The following is a 22,967-nucleotide window of genomic DNA, read 5'->3' on the forward strand; positions in this document are numbered from 1 at the left end:
TTTCTGCATCGTGAGAATGATGAACTGATCATGTATAAATGAATCGCTTTGGTATTCAAAAGGGAGAAAGTGACTGAGGGAGGCATGAAATGGAATGAGGAAGGATACAAGCACTTAATTATTAAGAGAGAAATGAAAGTATTTACACTTAACTTGAGGCGTGAAAGCTAGAGAGGAGCTTGTTCTCACGTTTATTATACTATATGACATGCATGTCATCGGACAAACAAGTGCATTAAGCTATGCAGTGCTAATATGATGAACATCAAAGACCAAACACCCAATCCTCTTGATATGCCCGATAAGACATGGAATGATGATGATGATGATGATGATGATCATACACACAAAAAAAGACTGATGGAAATATCTGCTACTTCTGAGAAAAAAAAATCGACAAGAATGAGGAAGAACCAGAGAAACACAACAGCGTTTGAGTCCGGCTCGATCACATTTAACATCAAATCATAAAAAACATGAAAGAAAATGATGTGATTGCATGGCAGATGATGATGAGCTCAGAGATGGCTGGATTGTTGTCACTGGGTCTGGTCCTGGACGGTTGGCTATTTACAGGTCCTTTGGATAAAGCTTTTCCATCCGTATTTTTGGTGTTTGTTTTTGGTATTTGGTATGCTTGTATTTTTTGTCATAGTGAGTCTCTCAAAGTTCCATTATACTTTTTGGTATTCAGTACTTCACATGTTTGCTTCAAAGAGTTGCAGTTGTTCTATAACACACAGTAAAGTTCATTATTTTTTATGTGTTTGGTGCTCAAGGATCTCTCTTCTCACTGCACTACATTTTTTTTTTGGTCTCCTTTTATTTATGTATTTGACTGCGTCCCGCTAAGCCGCGTGGTGTTTTTTTGGTTTCATTTTCCCTCCTCTCCTCTTCCTTCCACTCAGTCTCTCCATCTCTCCCCTCTTCTACTCTGTATATTTTTGGCATCAGTAGAGTGGGAGAGTGTAAATGAGAGGAAACGAAAGGGAGCGAGGGGATCAAGAGATGCTTTGGTTGACAGGTAAGGTTTAAGCTCCTCCTTCTCCTCCTCCTGTGATTGGTCTTGGGCAACGTCACTCGATTTGAGCCCCTCCAATCGAGTGTGGGCTGTGTAGCAACTCGCCGGAAGAGCAGGAAGAGATGGGGCTCGAGCAAGGGGAGGGACTCATGCCGCCTGTAACAGGAAATAAGGTTTTGGCAAGAGCTGAACCGCCCAATCCCATGCCGGTGCCTGTTGCCATTTGCAACAAAGAAGAGTGGTTGAGAAAGAGGGAAGAGGGAAGACCTGCTCCTTGGCCTCCAGAACCACCAATTAACACCTTGCTGCTGCCCTCAAGACTGGAAATGGGCAGCTGGCCACCACTGGCTGCTAGGGCTGTGGAAGAGACACAGTATTACAAGCATCAACGAAACTGACATGTTACGCAATGAACAGGATGCGCTTGTACCATGTGAACTGATGAACAGATGTGAGAAAAGAATAATAGGAGTGGAAGGACGTAAACAAACACTCAAACAGAGAGGACACACATGACTGATATGAGGTGGCAGAGTCATTAGTGTCTCTCCCACCCTCCCTTTCACACAAACCTTGTATAGTAGCAAGTGGGTTGCTGCCAAGAAGAGCTTGGTTCATTCCTGTTTTAACTCCCCTCACCGTATTCCTGATTCACACAAACCAACCCACAAAACACAGAAAAGAGAAAGGAATACAGGGAAGAGGAAGGGAAAAAACATTTAGAAGCATAGTTAAGAGCTGGAAAAACAGTGCAAGAAGACAGGTTTTTGCAGAGTAAATATGGCTTTTCTTGTAATACAATGCAGGCCACACACCAGCAGACCTCAGTGACAATCCTTACGCTAAGATGTATTTGACCAAATCTTTTAAACAAATAAGCAATATCGCTGAACAAATATACAAAAATGACAGCACTTAAAAAATATAAGAAATGTAAATAAAAAAATAACACAAATTTAAAAAAAAATTGTAATATCAAAACAAATATATAATTTGTAATTAATAATATTTGTATATAATAATCTAACTGATAACTTTTTTAAATGAAGTGTTTACCTTCATACTGTATGTATACATAGTACTGTTAAAAAAATTGGAATCAATTTAATTGATGCATGAAAGTGACAGTAAATCTTGTTTTTACATTGTTACAAATAAATGCTGTTTTCTTGAACTTTGTAATGACAGGAATGACAACACATAAATAAATTGCATTTAAAAAATATAATAGAAAACATTTATTTTAAATTTGTAATAGTGCTTTACAGTATTACTGTATTTATGATCAAATTAATGCAGCCTTGGTGAGCATTTTTTCAATCTTAGCACCCCAAACATTTGAATGGTAATGTATAATTGATGTAAGTAATATTGACAATGACAAATACATTTAAATGAGTGACTGCGTGTGTGTGTGTGTGTGTGTGTGTGTGTGTGTGTACCTGTTTACAAGCTAATAAATTGCACATAATTAAGTTTTTTGAAAATCTAAAAATGCACAAAGTTTCCTGTGAGGGGTAGGTTTAGGGGTAGGGTTGGCGTAGGGCAATAGAATATACGGTCTGTACAGTAGAAAAACCATTACGCCTATGGAGAGTCCCCACAAGGATAGTAAACCAGACATGAGTGTGTTTTATATTTGTGTGTGTGTGTGAGAGAGAGAGAGAACACAGACTCTGCTGGTTGTATTCACCTCAAACATGCAGCAAAGTCAGTGATGTAGTTAGAAACATCACCATTCTTTTTATGCCATGAACTGCGGATGACAAAACCACACACACAAAAATACATTTACACACACACAAACACTGCAGTTACCTACATTTGCTGAGCCACAGGGAGTAAAAGGTGATGAATATGTGCTGAGTGGATGTGTGTGTGTGTGTGTATGTATGTGGGAGAGAGAAATTAACTCACCCTGTGTTCAGACTTAGTGTACTGTGAATTGGAGGGGCGGGGCTGGCATCACTGCGGGGAGGCGGGGTTACAGGAGATGGTGCAGAGCTTAAGGAGAGGCCACTTGGGGTCAAAGGGCAAACTGGTGACATAGTGGTCACTGACGGTGGGAAAGAGTTAGAGCATCCATCATATATATATATGTATAAATATAATTTAATTATATGTCTGATCAGCAGACGTCCACTTGTGCACCCTACCTGCTATACCGAGACTGCTCACTGTCTGCGATGGTCCCTGACTCGGCATCTGTAAGGAAGACGCAGATATGATGTCACAGGTCAAAAGGGAAACATGATGGACAGAGAGTAACAGAGGGTGAAAAAGGAAAGAGGCTGGTGTCAAATACTGGAAGGCTTGTGCTCTGTTTGTGAATTTAAGTCACTCAACTACAAAACCTCAGTTATATAGCAAAATACTGAGTTTCAAAGTGAAAACATGCATTAGTAACAGGCTGAATCCTCCTAAAGTATTATGACAATGACAGTGAATTAGTTGTGTAAACTGGCTATGAAGGTATGAATTATTACACATTAAAATGCAAAGCAATGCAGGGTGGGTGAAATATATGCACCATTATGGGAATTATTATTATCATCTGCTCATGCAGGAGAACCTAGTAGTGTTGTGGCACAGGGTGGTTGGAGACGGGGTATGGGCCAAGGGAGCAAGCCGGGTCGTACCATGTGCGGGCTGTAGCAGAGGGGTTTGTGCAAGGTGGGCTGGGGTTGGCTGGGCAAGGGAGGGGTGGCACTGGAGGGGTTAATACGTTTCTCTTTCTGTCGGCGGTTGCAGAACCAGACACGGATCACCTCCTTCTGCATGCTGAGCTTCTCGGCGATGAGTAGGATCTCCTCTGAGGTAGGCTTCTGGTTCTGAATGCAGAAAACACAACCGAGGTTTAGCATGGGATTATTAGAGGACATTCATTTTGGAAGCATTTAGTTACTACCACTCAAAGGTTTAGGGTCAGAACTTAACAGAGCAGAACAGAACAGCACTTTTATTCAGCAAGGATGCATTAAACTGAAAGTCAAAAAGTGACAGTAAAAAGACATTTGAAATGTTACAATAAATTTCTATTCCAAATAAATGCTGTTCTTTTTAACTTTCTGTCAATCAAAAATTCATCTTTTTACTATCACATGAATAAATGTATGTAAAAATGTAAAAATAAAAAATTGTTGTCTTATATTGTAATAACATTTAATAATATTACTGTTTCTACTGTATTTAAAAACAAATGCAGCCTTGGTGAGCATAAGAGACTTATTTTGAAAAATAAATAAATAAATAAAAACCTACCAACCCACTTATTCATAAGTTTTGGTCCTGCCAAAAGCTGGAAAACTACTGGATACTTGTAATGAAAACACTAAATGAAGCCTTTAACTTGAATATAACACCCTGTGTTGAAATTGCTATCTTTGGAGTACCAGAACATGGAATACCTTTGACTAACAATATGAAAAATGTTTTTGCAAGAAGGAGAATATTGTTGGAATGGAAATATAAATAAACCACCAAAAACTTCAGTGTGGATTTGTGATTTAATATTATACTTAAAACTAGAAAGAATAAAATATGTCAAAAAGGGATCCATTCAAAAATGTTATAAAATTTGGAGACCTACCTTCTAACTAATTAATAGGACTTAAGTTTTAGAAAGGCCATCTGGCCTTAATATACTTGGTTATGTCATGCTTGCTTGTATATCTACACAGAAAGACCATTTGAGTGAAATTTAGTTTTTTTTTAATTGTGAACTCTTATTTACTTGTTTAATTAACAAAAATTGACTTTGATATATCTGCTTGATAAAAAAATATTGAAATGTATCCTGCTATTTTGTATAGTAAGCACTCTGTTAATATTATTTATTCATATAATTATTAATTGGTCGTTTGGTTATTTATTTATTATTTTTCCATTTTCTGTTAATTCAGGGTTGTGGAACCGGGTGGGGAAAGAAAATAAATGTAATTGTTTGAACTTTTTTTGGTTTAAACATGTTTGAAAAATTAATAAATAAAGTGCAAAAAAAACAAAAACAAAAAAAAACAACCCCAAACTTTTAGCTGGTAGTGTATATTGTGCAAGGAATTTGAAATCATGTGTTCTGACCGTGATGAAGCTGTGTTCCAAGGCGATGCGGACGTTGGTCTCAATGCTGGTGCGTTTCTTCCTACGGCGGCCAAGCAGGGCCTCAAACCCCAGGGAAGGAGAGGAAAGAGCACTGGGACTTGGCAAGGTGCTGTCCATCGACATTGTTTCTAAGTAAACCATAAAAAAATTTTTTTTTTTTTTTACTGTTAATTCAGTCACAAAATGTTTTATATATGGCATAACCATTTTTTACATTTTATTTTTTTAATGATGTGGCTTAAATGCCACTCAAACTGTAGTTTAAGACAGAACATGTTTTTGAGATTGAAAGGAACTTAAAGGGATAGTTCACCCAAAAATGAAAATTCTGTCATCATTTATTCACGCTCTATTCCAAACCTGTATGACTTTCTTTCTTCTGTGGAATATAAAGGAAGATATTTTGAAGAATGTTGGCTTCCACTGTATGAACAAAAACAAAAAAAACAATTGAAGTCAATAGGAATTGAAACTGTTTGGTTGCCAACATTCTTCTAAATATCTTGTGAAGAAAGAAAGTCATGCAGGTTTGGAACAAAATGAAGATTTTCAGAATTGGGTGGAATATCCCTTTAAGCACTAGGTTTGATCGGCAGCTGTAATCTAATGCAGCTGTTTGTGATGGTTACCTGCGTCAGTCAGCCACTTCTCCAACAGAGGTTTGAGTTTGCACATGTTCTTGAAGCTGAGATTAAGCGCCTCAAAGCGAGAGATCGTGGTCTGACTGAAATCATTCCCATAGAGCTTCCCCATGGCCAATCCCACATCACCCTGTAGAAGGAAACAGAGACCAAACATTACTATACAGGGAAATACAAATCTTCTGAGTGTGCGAGTGTGTGTGTGTGTGTGTGTGTGTACCTGTGTGAAGCCCAATTTGATCCTTCTCTGTTTGAATGTGCGGGCAAATTGCTCCAGTTCCTCCAGATCACTGGGCTCCTCAGGATGAGAGGTCACTGTGTTCACGCTGCTCTCTGCAACCTTCTCCCTCTGCCACAAACCAGACACACCCATACAAGACTCGAACATGAGTGTCAGGTGTAAATGTGATGGGAGGAGAATAGCAGAGAATGCAGAATTGTGCACATACATTACCGTTAACAATTTTGGGGTTGGTAAGACCTTTGTTGTTTTTGACTACAACTGCATTTATTTGATCAAAATTCAACAACAGCAACAACAGTATTATTGTGAAATATTTTTACAATTTAAAACAGTTTTCTGTCTTCATACGTTTTCAAATTATTCCTGTGACATCAAAGCTGAATTTTCTGCATCATTACGCCAGTCTTCAGTGTCACATGATCTTTCAGAATCATTCTAATATGCTGATTTGGTGCTCAAGAAACATTGTTAACATTATAATCGTTGTTGAAAACAGTTAATATTAATACTTATTAATACTTCCACGTAATTTTTTTGTTGAAATCATGATACTTTTTCAGGGTTTTTTGAAGACTAGAAAGTTCAAAAGAACAGCAACTGTCACTTTTGATTAATGTATTGTGTTTTTGCTGAATAAAAAAAAATAAAAAAATTACCCCCAATCTTTTGAACGGTAGTGTATATTTTACTACAGCTGTCATGCACACAAAATTACAAAGTTCAAACATATTATTGTGTTTCCCTTTTTAAATAGGGAACTGAAAAAACTGAAAAGTAATGACAGTCATCACAGTTTTTACAGTTAATTATTCAGTTATTTTATTCTGTTGTATGATTTTTTTTCTTTATAGAGTTTTCTACATTTAACAAATAAATATCTTTCCAAGTACCCCTTGGAATCTGTTTAAGTAACCTCTGGCATATGTTTACCCCTGTTGGGGAACAGAAAACTCACAAATATATGATCTTCCATCAGACGTTTGTACCTGTGCTTGAAGACTAAGTCTGGGTGGAGCGGCCAGCAGGCTTCCTTGGTTTTGCTGAGGTAGTGGAATTAGATTTGGCATTGATAGCAGCCCTGAAACATACACAACCATTAAGATTTTATTTATTACAATTAAATCGAATCAGATTTATAGGATCATGACAACTGACATGCAACAACACTTAAAGGAACACTCCACTATTTTTGAAAATAGGCTCATTTTCCAACTCCCCTAGAGTTAAACAGTTGAGTTTTACCGTTTTCGAATCCATTCAGCCGATCTCCGGGTCTGGCGGTAGCACTTTTAGCTGCAGCTTAGCATAGATCATTGAATCTGATTAGACCGTTAGCATCTCACTCAAAAATGACCAAAGAGTTTCTATATTTTTCCTATTTAAGACTTGACTCTTCTGTAGTTACATCGAGGAATCAAGGAACTTTGCTGCAGTACCATGGGTGCAGCAGGCGCAATGATATTACGCAGCGCCTGAAAATAGTCCCCGGCTAGGTAACTTCCAATAAGCCTATTTTCAGGTACGGCAGCAAAGTTCCTTGATTATTACGCCGGAATGAGAGTATAGTTCCTAGCTCAGATGAAAATTTACTGGTACCTGGCTGTCACTTACCTGATTATTTGAATCCGAGCCATTTCTTTCTGAGTCTGAGAAACACAATGAGAGAAGACAACATTTATGATAATTTAGTAAATGTAAGTAAGGTTTTAGTTAAGATAGTATAGTTAGTTTTTTTTGTTTTAGTATAATTTAGCTTAATTATAGCAAAAGGCATGTTATTTATTTATATAAATTTTTATTGTTAAATTTACTTTTGTTTATTCTTTATTATTGATTTATTTTTTCCAAATTTTATGAAAACAATTGTTAGCACAACATAAAAATTAATGTTGCTTTTTTTGAGGAAATCTTTGTTGCAAATAATATATATATACAGTATATATATATATATATATATATATATATTTAACTCTAGGGGAGTTGGAAAATGAGCCTATTTTCAAAAATAGTGGAGTGTTCCTTTAATGTTTAATTGTTTAATTCATATTAAACATCAATATTGTAAAAATATAATTTTTAACACAACTAAAATGAACAAAATTACTTGAATAAAGATTAGATCACTTTGATGAACATGATCCAATGAGAGAGTAAAATGATCTGATCTTCCCATCACTAAAACTAATAGTAAATAAGCTACCTTGCTGCCCTTGCTGTGTTTGTGGTAAAAGAAACTGTGCGGGTGAAGGCAGAGTGTGTCCTGGAACGAGGACTAACTGCTGCAGCTGCAGCAACTGCTGAATGTCCTGAAAGAGAGAAAAGAAACAGATGCTGAAAGGATGTGATGGTTTCACTCTGATGAATGACTGAAAGAGCAAAAGGACTGATTCGGGAACATTATTAACTGTGACATTAAAGGCCTGCGGAGGGAATTCACCAAGAAGAAGCGAATAAGGTGCAGGCCTTTGAGTCTCAAAATTGGCTGTTCAGTGAATTTGTCCCTAGTATCACCTCATTTAAGGTGTGCTGCTCAACGCTGATTGGCTGTACCTGCGCAGTGAGCTGGATTGGCTGAGAAAGAGGAAGCTGGTGAGGAGGAGGCGGGACAGGGGCGGCGGTTTGTTCCTGTGTGCTCTGCGATTGGCCCTGCGACTGCGGCTGCGCTGCCTGCTGACTGGCCTGCTGCTGGGCTTGCTGTTGATTGGCCGCGTGGGCCGCATGCGACTGCTGCACAGCTGCAGCGAGGAGCTGTGCCTGCTGTAAGAGCAGCTGCTGCTGTGCTGGCAAAAGTGCAGTCAACTAGAGAGAGAAAGAGCGGCAGAGAAGGAAAGTGTGGTGAAAATAAGAGTTAGAAAAGTGGATGAAAGAAAGCACATCTAAAGCAAGCAAGCGCACATAGGAACCCACACACACACACACACACATATATATATATATATAAAGAGTAAGTGCGTGTGCATGTACTGGCGTGTTTGTCTTACCCCTGCGAGCTGACCACCTGTTAGCATCAGCTGTGTGTGGGGAAGGGCTGTCTGAGCAGGTGTAGTTTGTATAGCAGCAGGTGACATCTCACCACAATCCTCCACCTTAGTCTGAGACATAGTGACAGAGAAATGTTGATGATGAATTCACGTGTTACTAAAAGAGACAGTGAGTGGGGGTATTGAAATGATCGAGGGTGATAAAGTGAGGTTAATAAAATACTAGCAGCTCATGAGGTGGAAAAACTCTAATCTGTAAACTGTAAAAGACTAACGTTTAATCAAATTGTCTTCCAAACAAATTTTTGATTGGTCACAAACAAGAAATTGAGCAGATCTGTATGTAAATCACTCAGTAATACAGGACACAAACATTCACATGCATTTACACACATTCACTCACCTTGGTGCTGCTGCTCAGTGTGGGAGAAAGAGAGAAAGGGTTGATTTTCATTGGCTGAACATTTTATTATATTATTACAAATATGCAGCAAAAAAATTCTTTTATCATATTTGTTATAGGGCTAGTGCAAATGTTATCATGTCAAGTAAATATAAGAGCTGGAAATTCCTTTTTATTGAGCCTTGTTGCAGACATACAAAAATATAATGTAGCTTTATACCAGTGCTCTCCATCGGAGAGTCTGCCGCTGGATTCTCAACCTCAGTTGGCTTTGACATTCTGATATCTGTGAAAAAGAGAGAGGGATATGAGGTCAGTCATCAACTTTTGCTACATGCTGATGCATTTAGAATACTTTAAAATATCAAGAGCCATGTTCAACGGTCCAATCCCATTCCACAGTATATATATATTAATATTATTAAATAGTTTTGATGAGGATAATGATGATGAAGAATGGAAGTGTAACAAACACAAATATGATATATTTTGAATGAAAAGGACACACAAATGCACACATTTTGATGCTAAAGAAAATGTAGAGGTCTAGATTCCTCCATTCTCACACAAGTGGAGACGTGCTTAATCCAACAAACAACTAATAATGATTTCGTCACCACAGACGTGTCACTTCAAATTTAACTGTAACTGAAACCGAGCCCATGGGACTGTCCCAGTCCCTCAGCGGAGAGAAACAGAGCGTGCAAAATAAACGTGTGTGAAATATGTTGTATCTTTTAAGAATCCTAAAAACATTTTTTTTAGAAAAGAGATTTATGTTCTGGTCTACACTCAGTTATGTAGATACACATAAATATATTCTACATAAAAGTCAGAACACACAACTAAACGTGTGTATATTTCTGACAAATTCAAGCCAGTTTAGTTTATTTGTATGGCACTTTTTACAATACAAAGGAGCATTAAGCAGCATCAGCTTTATAATTTCTGTAGCCAAAAAAGCTCTCAAACAGACAAGCATAAACACACACACACACACACAGAGAGAGAGCGAGAGAGAGAAACACACTCACTTCCCTTTTGTGAAAAATGCAAATAAAGCCAACGACTGACTAATAATATCACCCACCTGCATATACCACTATCTCATCTGATCCTCTCTATCTATCTCCCCCTCAACACTCACACTTCATCCTTCATTTATCATTTATTCACCATTCCTTTCATCAAAAACTTGCATGAAACAATAAGGTCTTACCAGATACTGATAATTAATATCTGCCTCCTCCAGGGGGCAGTACAACTTTTTTTTTTTAAAACGTGACTGTAATAATCCCAGAGAAAGTTACACAGGAAACCAGCTTCACTAGTATCAGTTGAGTCACTCTGTAAAAGCCACCAAAAAGCTGAAGAATTGCCGACTTCCTCAGACAATCAAATCCAGGGTCCACTGACAGTGATTGGGGAAAGGAAGTAAAAAGGGAGGAAAGCCCCTCTCGAGGCCTGTCAGCAAACAGGCTATATCTATGAGGGTTTCCACAGAATAGCCTGCTGGTAAAATTGTGCTCTGATAGCTCAGGCTGAAAGTTTGAGAATATTTTCAGATTGTGTCACACACAAGTTCTGGCTATTTTGAGTATGGTATCATAATTCATCTGAATAAAATAAGCTGACTGGAGGTCTTCAGAGAAGCATCGTTGATTTGAAGCAAAAATTTGTTTTTAATCAGGGTTTATTTTATGTGGATCATCACAAACCTATCTGACACCTTGCAGTCTATGATAACTCATTTGATATACATCCACCACAGTTTCGCATTATCAAATCTAGAATATTAGGTTTGTTTTATATGAAGTGAATGTGCAGTTCATCATTCATATGAAGTTAATATGAAAGAGTGCCTGATGGTTTTGGTGTTAATGTCTCACTTCCCTCTTTGTTTCCCCTCAGGCTGGGGCATACACAAAGTGTTAAACCAAACCCTTCGGGCCAGCTATTATTAATACACACATTCACATGCACACACACACATGCGCACATGCTTAAATGTAAGTGCTGCTATATAACATAAAGTCCTTATACAGTAGCTGACACACAGTTCTGTTTCTTATTTATTTTGAACTTCTCTATTTCATAACTTCTGTATTACAAAGATCTCTATTCTTTTTTTTAAAATCTGAAATAAATATGCTTACACCGCCTGCACATACTGGAAATGATTTCCAAGCTAAATTATTGTAATGCAATATTAATTGACAATAATAATACTCCACATTTCAGAGGGAGAAAGAGACTTTCTGCACACCTTCAGCAATACATGTTTCGTCTCTTATTTCTATGTTAACCTCATATTCACTAATTTTGCCTTATTTTCCATTTGGCAGTTCCATGCATCCTCTTTTATAAGTGGCTTACATTTAGCAAATACATTTTTCCTCTGAGCTGAACCCATGATTTCTGTCCTTCTACCACCACGTTATACTACTGTTGAGTCTTTATTGATCTTCAGGATCCCTGAATGTGCCTGTTATCTAGCAGAGGCTCATTTTCAGTCACCAGTCACATATTTTTACTTTTTGATGCCACATGTAAAGATGAAGAGCTTTCTTTTAACAAGAATCAGGGCAATCTCAGACCTCAATCTCCATCACAGCATGAATTAACCTCTCAATTTGCTCAGCTCAATTAGTTTGTATTTAACCGCGTATTCATAATCTAAAGGTGTCTGGGTTCCAATAGACTTATTTTTCTGACTGCCGATAACTAGTGATATAATGATTCACTCTACTCACGTCTCACGATGCGATTTAAGACAAATTATAAATGAAAAGATGTCCTTTTATTATTGCTTGGACAAAATGCTGAACATTTCTTTGTGAAATTGAAATATGAAATTTTAAAACAAACCCAAATCAAATAAATAAATAACACAAATAAAAGAAATATCTTCATATAAAAACAAACTAAAGCTTTGCCTGTGCTTTTTTCATGAAGATGAAAAGAAAATATCATCTTAACTGTTCTAAATACAATCGTTTCCCCTTAAAGATACATTCATATAAACTCCTACCCCCAACTGTATCGCGATTCGTTTAATATCTCAACCGATTTGAATCGTCACATATTTGTATCGATTTTCAACCGGCAACATCCCTTCCGATTACTAACCTCTCTCCCATTTTACAATGTTTGAAAGGTCAGATAATGTCAGTTATGATAATGCAAGTTGTCTTTAGGAGCATTATAGCTGGTTTCTACCTGCTAGAATCTTCACAGTAAGTGAAGGCAACACTCCGCAAGGAAGCATTCTTACTCCTTCGCATAGCAAACACACACTATACTAACAGAGTGCACTATACACATACTAATGTTCATTATTAAAGGCAAGAGTTCCTGTACTGTGATCTGTCTGACAGAGTTGCAGTTGGGAGCTGGGGAAGGGGAAACCCCATGAAGAACTTCACACTGGGTTTCCCAGAGGGTCCCTTATACACTTCCAGTCAATAAATGTAATTTCATAACCTCCTCAAGACTAAAAATTGCTTAGTTGCCTGATGAACCAGCAAAAAATGTAGACATACACAACGGTAGTGTATTAACCAGAAGATTTTTTGCACATAATACCACAAACTGACGTTGTTGTTAACCACTTAAAAGTCAGATAAGCTGAGCTCTCTGAATTTAGGAAGAGAAAAACACAGCTTTTGGTTTTTAGTTTTAAAATACTGTAATTAATGATTGTGCCTTTGAAATTAATGCAGAGAAATTTTTAATTATTCTGAGGATTTCAAAACAGAAATCACAAGACCACCAGTTCATGCAAAAAAGTTAAAAAACAGATAATTGAAGAGTTCTCACATTTTCCTAAATTACAAATGGGAACATGAGATTGCCAAGAAAAAATGCCCCCTAAATCTCACATCCTCACTGTGGCAGCAAGAGTCTTGTGAGAAAAGCCACAGAGGTCAGTAGGTGAGAATGCAAGAATTAAGCCATTACTCCCAAAAAAAAAAAAAAACTTGCTCTGCCAAAAAACGTTATATTGCTAATATGAGTAAAAAAGTGTGGCCAATTTGTGGCCAAAACCTGTGAAAATGTCTATATATTGTGCAAATTTAACACTGGCCACACTTCAAAAACCAACAGCTTCACAGTGAAGAAGGTGTTGGAAGCATCATGCTGTGGATTTGCTTTTCATCGGCAGAGCCTGGGCATCTTATCAAAGTACATGGAAAAATAGATGCTGCAAAACGCAAGGAAATACTACAAGAATATATCTTTCTGTCTGCTGAACTTCAGCAGGACAATGATCTTAAACTATGAGAACATGAAGGTGAAAGTCTGGCCCAGATTTTAACCCCCAAATTTGGTGGCATAAGATGAATCGCTTGTCATATTCCTCATTTGTAAGACGCTTTGGATAAAAGCATCTGCTAAATGAATAAATATAAATGTAAAAACTGCAGTGTACAAACATCACCTGACTACATGAACAGCATAAATCTGGGAACATACTTAGAAAAAACATGCACAACGGCTCCAAAATATAGTTAAACAAATAAAACATTTAGAATATGTAATAATTATTTATAATATTTTTTTGGGGGGGGGAATAAATGTAAATATTTTTATTTAATTAAAAAAGCATTAAAATAATTTATACAAAATAATTTACATTTTCAGTTTTGGGGGGAAAAACTCAGAAAATTTGTGAATCCTTTTGCAAAGCACCATAACATAAATCCTTCTATTTCTAGAGAAAATAGACACCCCGAAATTCACAAAGCATATTTTGGAATTTCTGCCTTTGTGTAACTTTGCATAGCTCTTTCTTTCAGTTTCTCTACACTAACCTTCTTGGTCTGATGACCTCGGATGTCCCTGCATTTCTAATGAATCCATCAATAAAACTCAGAAGAGACCAACCTGGCAACCACCCTGATACTCCAGACACATACCTGGCAACCACATATGGGAGTAATCCATGGATACAACAGGACCGGTCTTTGTCATGTTGATGAATATGTGTGCAGTCGTTCAGTGAAGTCCTCTTCCTCTCACACACATGAATACACTCTTACTCTTTCTCTGTCTCACTCTCTCCGCGTCTCTTTGACTCTGTCAGTGTGCGGCCAAGGAGGAACAAACTGATAACAAGTGTGGGGGTGAACTCTCCACTCCTCCTTCTCTCCTCCCTCCGTCACCTCCTCTCTACGCTATACTCACCCACACCTCCGCCTCCTCTTGCCGACTTCCTGACCCCGAGAGAGCAAGAAAGGAGCGGGTCAGGGCAGACATGCCACATTTACAAGAATGCAACGCTGACTGCATTTTACACTCGTAAGTGTGTTACAGGTCGTTTCATTGAGCGAATTCATGCGTCGGTCGCATCTGGAGGAGGAAATGCTGAGGAAGACAAGCAGGATGGTGAGCGTGCGAAGGAGGAAGTGAAGCGCTGTCGATCGGTGGGCTGAAGAGTGGGGTCAGGTGAAGAGAGAGAGGATGAAAGAGGTTGAGAGTGGGAAGGCAGCAGAGAGGAGCGAGAGATGAAAGAATAAGCAGATGGTGTGATAGAGGTAAAAAGAGGGGGAGAGTTGTGCCGCTGGAAAGTGCTGGGGTTGCTGGAAAGAGTAGCTCACGAGTCCTGCGGTGACTCTCCGTCTCTTGCACACCCATTTCACGCTGTATCTCTACTGTATATCAACACATCTGTCACAACACAAGCCTCCATCAGAAAATACAGAATGAGGACGCTTGCTCACACGGCTTTTTTCCAACCTCACACGTCCACACTGGGGCATGAATCACCCCGTAGGAGCCCAAAACAAAGCAGAGAAAGCAAAGCAAGCTGTATGTGTTGTGATATAAAACTGTAATGTGTCTAAAGCTCATGACTGAAAATAAAAATGTCCAAACTGTCCAAACTACATGTTCCGCATCAGTGAACAGTGTGGACACACCAGATTGTCATATTTTATTTTTTATTATTTTACACATTTTCGAAAAATACTAAAGTTATTAAAAGGTATAAAACAACACAAATAGACGTGCCTCCTGGGATGCTTTTGTATTGAAGTGTTAAATCCTTATTGGCTTCTTTTCACTATTTGCTCCAATTCAAATAAAAAAAAAAATCTAAAACTTTTCTAAAGAAAATCATACAGTGACACAATATTTGTATAGTAAATTTATTTGAAGGATTTATGCATGAGCCTTTTATACAAAAGTTCTTAAAACTCTTAAGAAACAGTTACATTTGAATGGTGCTGTATATTGTAAGTTTTCACCAGTATTTGCATCTTCATAAATTTAAAAGGATTTAAGAAAATATAATCCCAATAATCTGAATATTAAATAAAGATATAGTATTAATATAACAATATTAAGGTTAATATATCTTAATATGATATATAACAAAAAATATTTCCTATAAAAGGAAGATTTTAGCATATATACATATACACAATATGATACTGTATATTTAGGATCATAGTTTTAGGGTGTTGAGTGATGTAAAAGCATCCCATCTGAACATTCACATATATATATATAGAGAGAGAGAGAGAGAGAGCAGATGCCTAAAGATTCATCACTGTTAGTTTGCTGTTAGACAAATTCCCAAAGGTGGTCAGAAAAGTGAGATTCAGATGCATACAGCAGAAATCAGAGAATAGAGAATGTTTACCTATGAAACAAACCAAATGGTTAGAAGGAACATATATTTATGGGTGACTTAAGAGACTGCAGTACTGTATGTTTAAGACTAGGAGGCGCCATCGCTCCACTTCTAATGAACGTTATGAATAGTTTCTCTCCAATTTCCTGATTGATCAGTCTTATTTCCGTGCACTCGCTTTACTGCTTTACTGCTCATGTTAACATAAAATACATGTTTAAATAACATGTCTAGTTATTAGTCTGTATTAATCTGTATTAATATACTGACACACACGCAAACACAAATCTAACAAAAGACAGCTGCCTGTACAGGTCTATATGACAGCTCAATTTACGTACTGTTCTCATATTCATAGTTTCTTCCTATACCATCTTATACAATTTAACTATGAAAAAATAATCACAAACCGATACAGACATTTGTTATACTGCAGAATTTGAGCACTATTTATTGTATCACACAAAGAGAGCAGAGCGTCAGGCTCACGGTCATCGACAGCCTGTCTGTATGCTGTGCGGCTGCTGGGGTTAAAATTCATGACCCCAGAGGTCACACAGCACAGACACATCTGCATATGTCACAGGGGTCTCAGGCCATTTGGCCAGCCGCTCAGCTAAGGGCTTCCTCGTAATAATTGCAAACGACATTTTTAGCTTGTGTGATGCATTCGTGGAACAAACAGGAACATCTCCTGATCCACCAGCACATATGCCTCTATAATCTTTAAAATCAAGTATGTTCCTCTCGCTCTCCTTCTCTCCATGTTTATCTGATCAGCTGTCCGTTTAAGAGCGTGAGCTACAGGCCTCAAGAGAGCCATCAATCTTTCAGCTGTCACAGCTCAGAGCCGTATACGTGCGTATGTGCGTGAGTGATTAGATACTAACTATTTCACACAGTGAATGCTCTTCACGCTGCAGATGCAATCATGTTTGGTCCAACACAAATGTGTCTTAGTCTTTAATGCTGATAAAGTTACTTTCCGTCCTTCATTCCAGGCTGAGGCGTCCACCTCCTCACCTCCATAAACACAACTGTCCATTCTCTCCACTTCCCACTCGCTCCTCCAGCTGTTAAACTATCAGCACGTCCCGTAACGTAATGATGAAAATACTCTTTTTAAATTGTTTCCAGACATTTCTTTCTCTCTTTCTTCCGTGCTGGTCAGCAGATGCTGTGACATCACTGGACACCGCTCTGCACTGTGATTGGTCACTGGCCTACGTTGCCAGGCAACAACAGTGAAAGGTCTCTTGTGTGTGTGTGTGTGTGTGTGTGTGTGTTTGTCTGTGCTTATGTGTATGTTTTTACCCCTGTGACAGACAGTGAAATGGTAAATGGAGAGCGGCTCTTGTGCTGATAAGTTTCTTATCTGAAATGGAGCATTTTTCCTGTAATGTCAGGGTTATGTGTCGTTTCCCCTGAATGAATGTGTGCATGTTTAATATGTTGGCGTATATAGGTGTGTGAACACAGCTGTGTGTGAGAAAGTGTGTGTGTCTGGGGAATAGGTGGTTATTGTTTTTGACACAGACCCTCATATTTCTGCATCGATCGATTCCTCTGACTCCCGCCACAACAATAATCGCGCACACACACACACACACTTGGGCCTCTTTTTATCAGTAGCACTATTACTGTGCAGAAAGGTAGAGGGGGAAATAAGGGGAGCTGAGAGGAATTCATACGGCAGAACGGGAAAGAACGCGGATGTAGGAGAAAGTCAGGCCACTTGAAAAAGAAGTGCACAGTGGGAGAATTGATAGTAAAATCTCACTGGGAAAGAAAAGGACAGGGGGAGATGAAGAGAGATGAGAAAATAAATGAAAAACTTGGAAGATAAGACTAGAAAGTATAAAGAAATGTGTGTAAGCTGAAAAAGTGCCACCAATCCGATACTCTTGGTCGCTACAAATGACCGTCTGAACTGAACTGAATTTTTTTTGGTGCAATATTGAAATTGTTTTAAAATTTTTCATCGGTTTAAATAAACCAATGATGCTTTATTCAAAACTCTGGTTTACTGATTAATTTGTGCAATTTTTGTTCTGCATTAAATTCGCTAAAAAATTACATTTTATATTTAGTATTTATTTGATTTTTTTAAATGTATTTAAAAATGATTGAAATATTTGTTATATTCATAATATTACTATTTATTGCTATACTCTGGATACAAATTAAAGTGATTAATATTTTATATATTTGCATAATTGTATATTTAAAAAAAAACTTAATTTTGTGAAAAACCATGTGGAAAATGTTCATTATGTTAACTTTTTACTTTACACATTAAATATTTCGAATCTAATTGGCTACAGTGACTTCTTGGTGATACTATGTTTCCTCAGATTAATAAAAACACCCATTTCGGAACAAATACATAAAAATCGAGATATATATCAAATAACGTCATAAGCCTGAAAATTACCTCTATAATATTTTTAGCTATCTCGCCCAGCCCTACTGCAGAATAATAACAGAAGAGCATTACAAGAAAGAAAATGAAGGATTCATCCCATCTTTTTCCAATAAAAGAAGAAATGAGGGATTGAATTGGGGAGGATGGGGGGTGAGGGTACAACAAAAGAGATGAGACACACATACACACAGAAACTGTTGTTTTTGAGAGATGAGGAAGAGATGTTATTAGGTTGACAGCAGCGTAATGACGGAGCGACTCTAGAGCTGTCACAGAACAAGCACAAGTGCACGGTGATGGAGGACAAACACGGACCTGTTCACACCGACACTGTCACTTTCACGAGGAACCGTTTGGTTTGACATGAAGGACGGGTCATGATGGTCAACTAGTGAGGCTGACTAGTTTACCAAGGTTTTTTCTTATATTTGATTTTTAAAAAGTTTTATTTAGTGCATGTCAAGTTTCATTAGACATTTTGTAGTGCTGCTAATTGTTTTTGAATGCAAGAATCTGTCTTATATATGATAGATCGAGTGAACCTAAACTAAGCTAGTGAAACAGGCAGCTCGCACACTAGTTGATTTTTAATATTTCATTTTGCACATTCTTAATTGATATCCTCCGTTCTCACACGGAAACGTGTTTCTGTCTTTTCCGATAGTTCAGACAGCTATAGTATTGTAGTTATGATTAAATATCACTAGTTTACAATTTCAGAAATAATTTGACCTTTAACCTGCCTTTCACCTTTCCCTGTGCAGTTTTTTTCCTTCAATTTTTCTCCTGTCTGTCATTCTTACTCATCAATATTCCCACTCACCCTCCATCTTTATCACAACATCCATCTTTCTCTCTCCCATAATCCCATTCTCCTTCGCTTTCCGCCCCCACCTTTTTGTATCACTTCATTCCCTCTTCGTTCTCTTCTCATCCTATTTCACTTCCTATACTACATCTCTCTCTCTCTCTCTCTCTCTCTCTCTCTCTCTCTCTCTCTCTTTCTCTGTCTAGCGCATAACTTAGCATCCTATTGTGCAGATACAAGTTGTAATGTTACGTCTGCTATGTATCTAAGTTATCTGATTTATCATAGGATGTGTCATAGAATGAGCTTCAGTTTATTGGCATAAAGTCACTCTTCACCTCAGGCAGCTATTCCTTTTTAGATGCTTCTTTATTAATAACATTGCTTCATCATAATCATAATCTAACATGTCCTAATCATGTGTTCATGTTTTCATAGACAGGTTTTCATGTCATATTTTTATTTTTAACATTCATTTTCATAACAATCTTCAGATTTTTTCATTATATCCATTACGGCCATGCCCCGCCCCCCGCACAAGCCCCGCCCCCGATTACTCGATTAATCGTTTTTGAAACCTATCGATGATCGAAATGAGAAATTTCCCAAAATGCCCATCCCTAGTAATTCGAAGTTTAAATCTATTGTTATAAGCTGGCAGAAGCAGCATTATAGTGCAATAGCAGTGAGTGTTGGGCAAGTTACTTTAAAAAAGTAATTAGTTGTAGTTACTAGTTACCTCTCACAAATAGTAACTGAGTTACATCATTATACAAGTAACCAATTACCAGGGAAGGTAACTATTGCGTTACTTAGTTTACAATTTCAGAAATAATTTGACCTTTAACCTGCCTTTCACCTTTCCCTGTGCAGTTTTTTTCCTTCAATTTTTCTCCTGTCTGTCATTCTTACTCATCAATATTCCCACTCACCCTCCATCTTTATCACAACATCCATCTTTCTCTCTCCCATAATCCCATTCTCCTTCGCTTTCCGCCCCCACCTTTTTGTATCACTTCATTCCCTCTTCGTTCTCTTCTCATCCTATTTCACTTCCTATACTACATCTCTCTCTCTCTCTCTCTCTTTCTCTGTCTATCCATCCATTTCCTTTTTTTTACCTCTTTTATTGTTAATTTCCTTTCCTTTTTCATGCTCCACTTGGTCGTCTCTCTCTATCCGTCCTTGTCTCTGTGTTTGTGATAATAACTAAAATAAGAGTTTCTTCTGCCATTATTTATTTCTCTCCCAAAGCAAAGAAAATACATCAATATTTCAATAGCCTACGAATATATATGAAGTGCTACATTCCTCTTACTCTTCAAACCCACTATTATTCAATATCTTCTATATTTTTAATATACCATGAAAATGTGTAGGATGAAATCATTGGAGATGTGTAAATCCAGCAAGATTTAGTTCTTCACACATTCACATGCACATTAAAAACACAAAGACGCACAACAGAGAATGGATACCGGTCCTGTGAATTGTGTGTAACACCAAAGAAATGTCTCTCCACTGTGTCTGTGTGTTCAGATCCCACTAGGATGTCACACTCTGGAATGAGTCCTGTATCACCTGTAATCTCCCTCTTCACAGAATTCATCATTTTTAAATCAGAGTTTGGCAAGGCAAGAATCTCACCTTACCATTCACCTGTCCTTGTCCTCTCTCTCACACTTCGACCAAACAAAACCACACTGTCATACTGAAGAAAACACTTTCTGGTGCCTCCCCGGCTATCCAAAACCACACATAGTATACTATAAATATTAATTCTCTATTACCAAGCTGAAAAAGCCTGACCGGCAGAGACTAAACTTTGACCTTGGGGAATTTCAAGCTCTATTTGCACATCTCCTCTGTCCTTGTGGACTGAATTAAAATGATATTAAAAAACAATACTAAAATATAGAATATTGTAAAAATTACACTAATATAAAACAATGTTAAAATATACTATATATATATATATATACAAATGTTAAAATATACAATATATATATATATATATATATGCGACATCATGATCATGATCAAAGTGACTGCTCAAGTTTTCGCCTTAGTGCTCATGTGGGAAATAAGGATTCAAATCTGGCCTGCAACATGTCCGGATCCCAGTCTCCTCAAGATTTTCCTCTATCATCTCTATCCATAAAAATTGATATAATATTAATATATGTTTATTTGCAACAGCATGATCATAGTGACTATTCAGGCAAAACTTTTTATATCATTAGATATCTCTTCTTTTCTACTCACAGAGAATTATTAGGTATGGTGTAACCTCCCAATATGAATCTGATTAGTTTTTCACTTGACAAACATTGAAAAGTCTGTCTCCATAATAACCACATGGGAATAGTTGAAGAGACTTCGACGCAGCACAATCGTGCACCATGTTTACACATGTGAGTCAATCGCTCCCACGCCAATCGATGGAAAGAGAGAGAGACAGAGAGAACAGGTTACCTTTGGTCATTAAGATGGGGGGGATTCCCAGACTTAGGGTGGTTAGGGGGTTCATTGATAGAGAGAGAGTAAGAGAGAGCGAGTATTTGGCAAAGAGAGAGAGTAGACAATTATCTGTATTGATTAAAGGGAGGCAGCACAGTGAAGAACAGAGCTCACTATGTGTCGATCAATAGAGAGAGAGAGAAGTAGAGAGAGACAGAGAGAGGGAATTGTTTGGGGAAAGAGGGTCAATAGGGTGGGAACGAGATAGGGACAAAATCAAGAGTGAAAACGAGAACAAGAGTAAGGTAGATAATGCAATGACAGTGCATGAAATCAAAAGATCTAAACTATATAATACTATATATGTATTGTTTAAAAATGTAGATATTGACATCAGAATTATTACAAGTGTCCAGCATGTTTCAAAAGTTTAAATTTAGCTATCAAGTACAGACGCAACTTTGATTGGCATGGTGTTTAACATGCCCTTAAACACTAAACAAAAATATAGCACTACCCTAACACATTTTACAGCTACAAAATGAACTAAAATTATTATTATTGGCCTAGGGAATAAAGTGGAAAGCATTGCAACTGGTGGCCACTCAAAAAACTAGTGGATGTTTATCATTAACGTGTGCAGTCAGTCTGAATGTGTGAGTTGAGTTTGAATATATGTTGGGTACTTTGTAGCCGAGACCACCTCTCGCCCTTGGAAACGCATGAAACACCACAACAAAAGCTTCAAAGAGGACTAACAACAAGTGAACTGTGTAGACACAAGCAGTGTAGACAGAGCGACTGCTTGCCCCTTCTCAAAATATTAATCCCCTTTCAGACAAACTTGACCCCCAACACACACACTCCCCTTTTCCGCTCCCATTAGGAGCCGAATGCATACCTACAGACTGAGCTGGCCGTTGCCTAGTAACCGTGACCCTCATCAGATAACACCAATAACAACACAACATTCATTACATCCTCTGACTCATTTGTTGCTTAGTAATGTAACATTGTCCAAAAAGCACGTATTAGTGCACTTTAGCTGGAGTTTTAAAACCAAAGTTTTCAATAATGAGAGCATTTCAGGTAAGACCATATAGAGTAAAATGAACATGAACACTCTGTAAATCCATTAGAAAAATAGATGTTTAAAAATGAATAATACACAAAAGCAGTGCAATAATCATCAAAGCTAACAAATTATTATTTCATGTCTATGCATATGCTGTTTTTATTTTGCAAT

The 22,967-nt window shown here is 37.6% G+C and overlaps 1 protein-coding gene across 1 annotated transcript; it reads right to left on the reverse strand.

The window, feature by feature from the left end:
- Positions 1-2,934: 2,934 nt before the first annotated feature.
- Positions 2,935-14,365, reverse strand: LOC107723585 (POU domain, class 2, transcription factor 2-like). Its single transcript, XM_016532290.1, has 13 exons — positions 14,311-14,365; positions 9,589-9,677; positions 9,392-9,445; positions 8,989-9,099; positions 8,558-8,806; positions 8,208-8,313; positions 6,994-7,085; positions 5,984-6,112; positions 5,752-5,893; positions 5,102-5,250; positions 3,661-3,852; positions 3,178-3,226; positions 2,935-3,077 (listed from the first exon to the last, which is right to left on the reverse strand). The coding sequence occupies exons 1-13, from the start codon at positions 14,363-14,365 to the stop codon at positions 2,935-2,937; spliced, it is 1,560 nt and encodes a 519-aa protein (XP_016387776.1).
- Between the last annotated feature and the right edge of the window lie 8,602 nt (positions 14,366-22,967).

The sequence above is a fragment of the Sinocyclocheilus rhinocerous genome, unplaced genomic scaffold (genome assembly GCF_001515625.1).
Source record: "Sinocyclocheilus rhinocerous isolate Xijiao unplaced genomic scaffold, SAMN03320098_v1.1 scaffold241, whole genome shotgun sequence".
In the NCBI taxonomy this organism is placed as follows: Eukaryota; Metazoa; Chordata; class Actinopteri; order Cypriniformes; family Cyprinidae; genus Sinocyclocheilus; species Sinocyclocheilus rhinocerous.

Excerpts from the sequence above, each read along its gene's own strand:
- LOC107723585 (XM_016532290.1), bottom strand. The coding sequence starts at position 14,365 with ATGACAAAGACCGGTCCTGTTGTATCCATGGATTACTCCCATATGTGG. Across the intron at positions 9,446-9,588 it reads TAAAGCTACATTATATTTTT|CCAATGAAAATCAACCCTTT; the intron begins GTATGTCTGCAA and ends TAAAATGTTCAG. Across the intron at positions 8,807-8,988 it reads CAGGTGGTCAGCTCGCAGGG|TTGACTGCACTTTTGCCAGC; the intron begins GTAAGACAAACA and ends TTCTCTCTCTAG.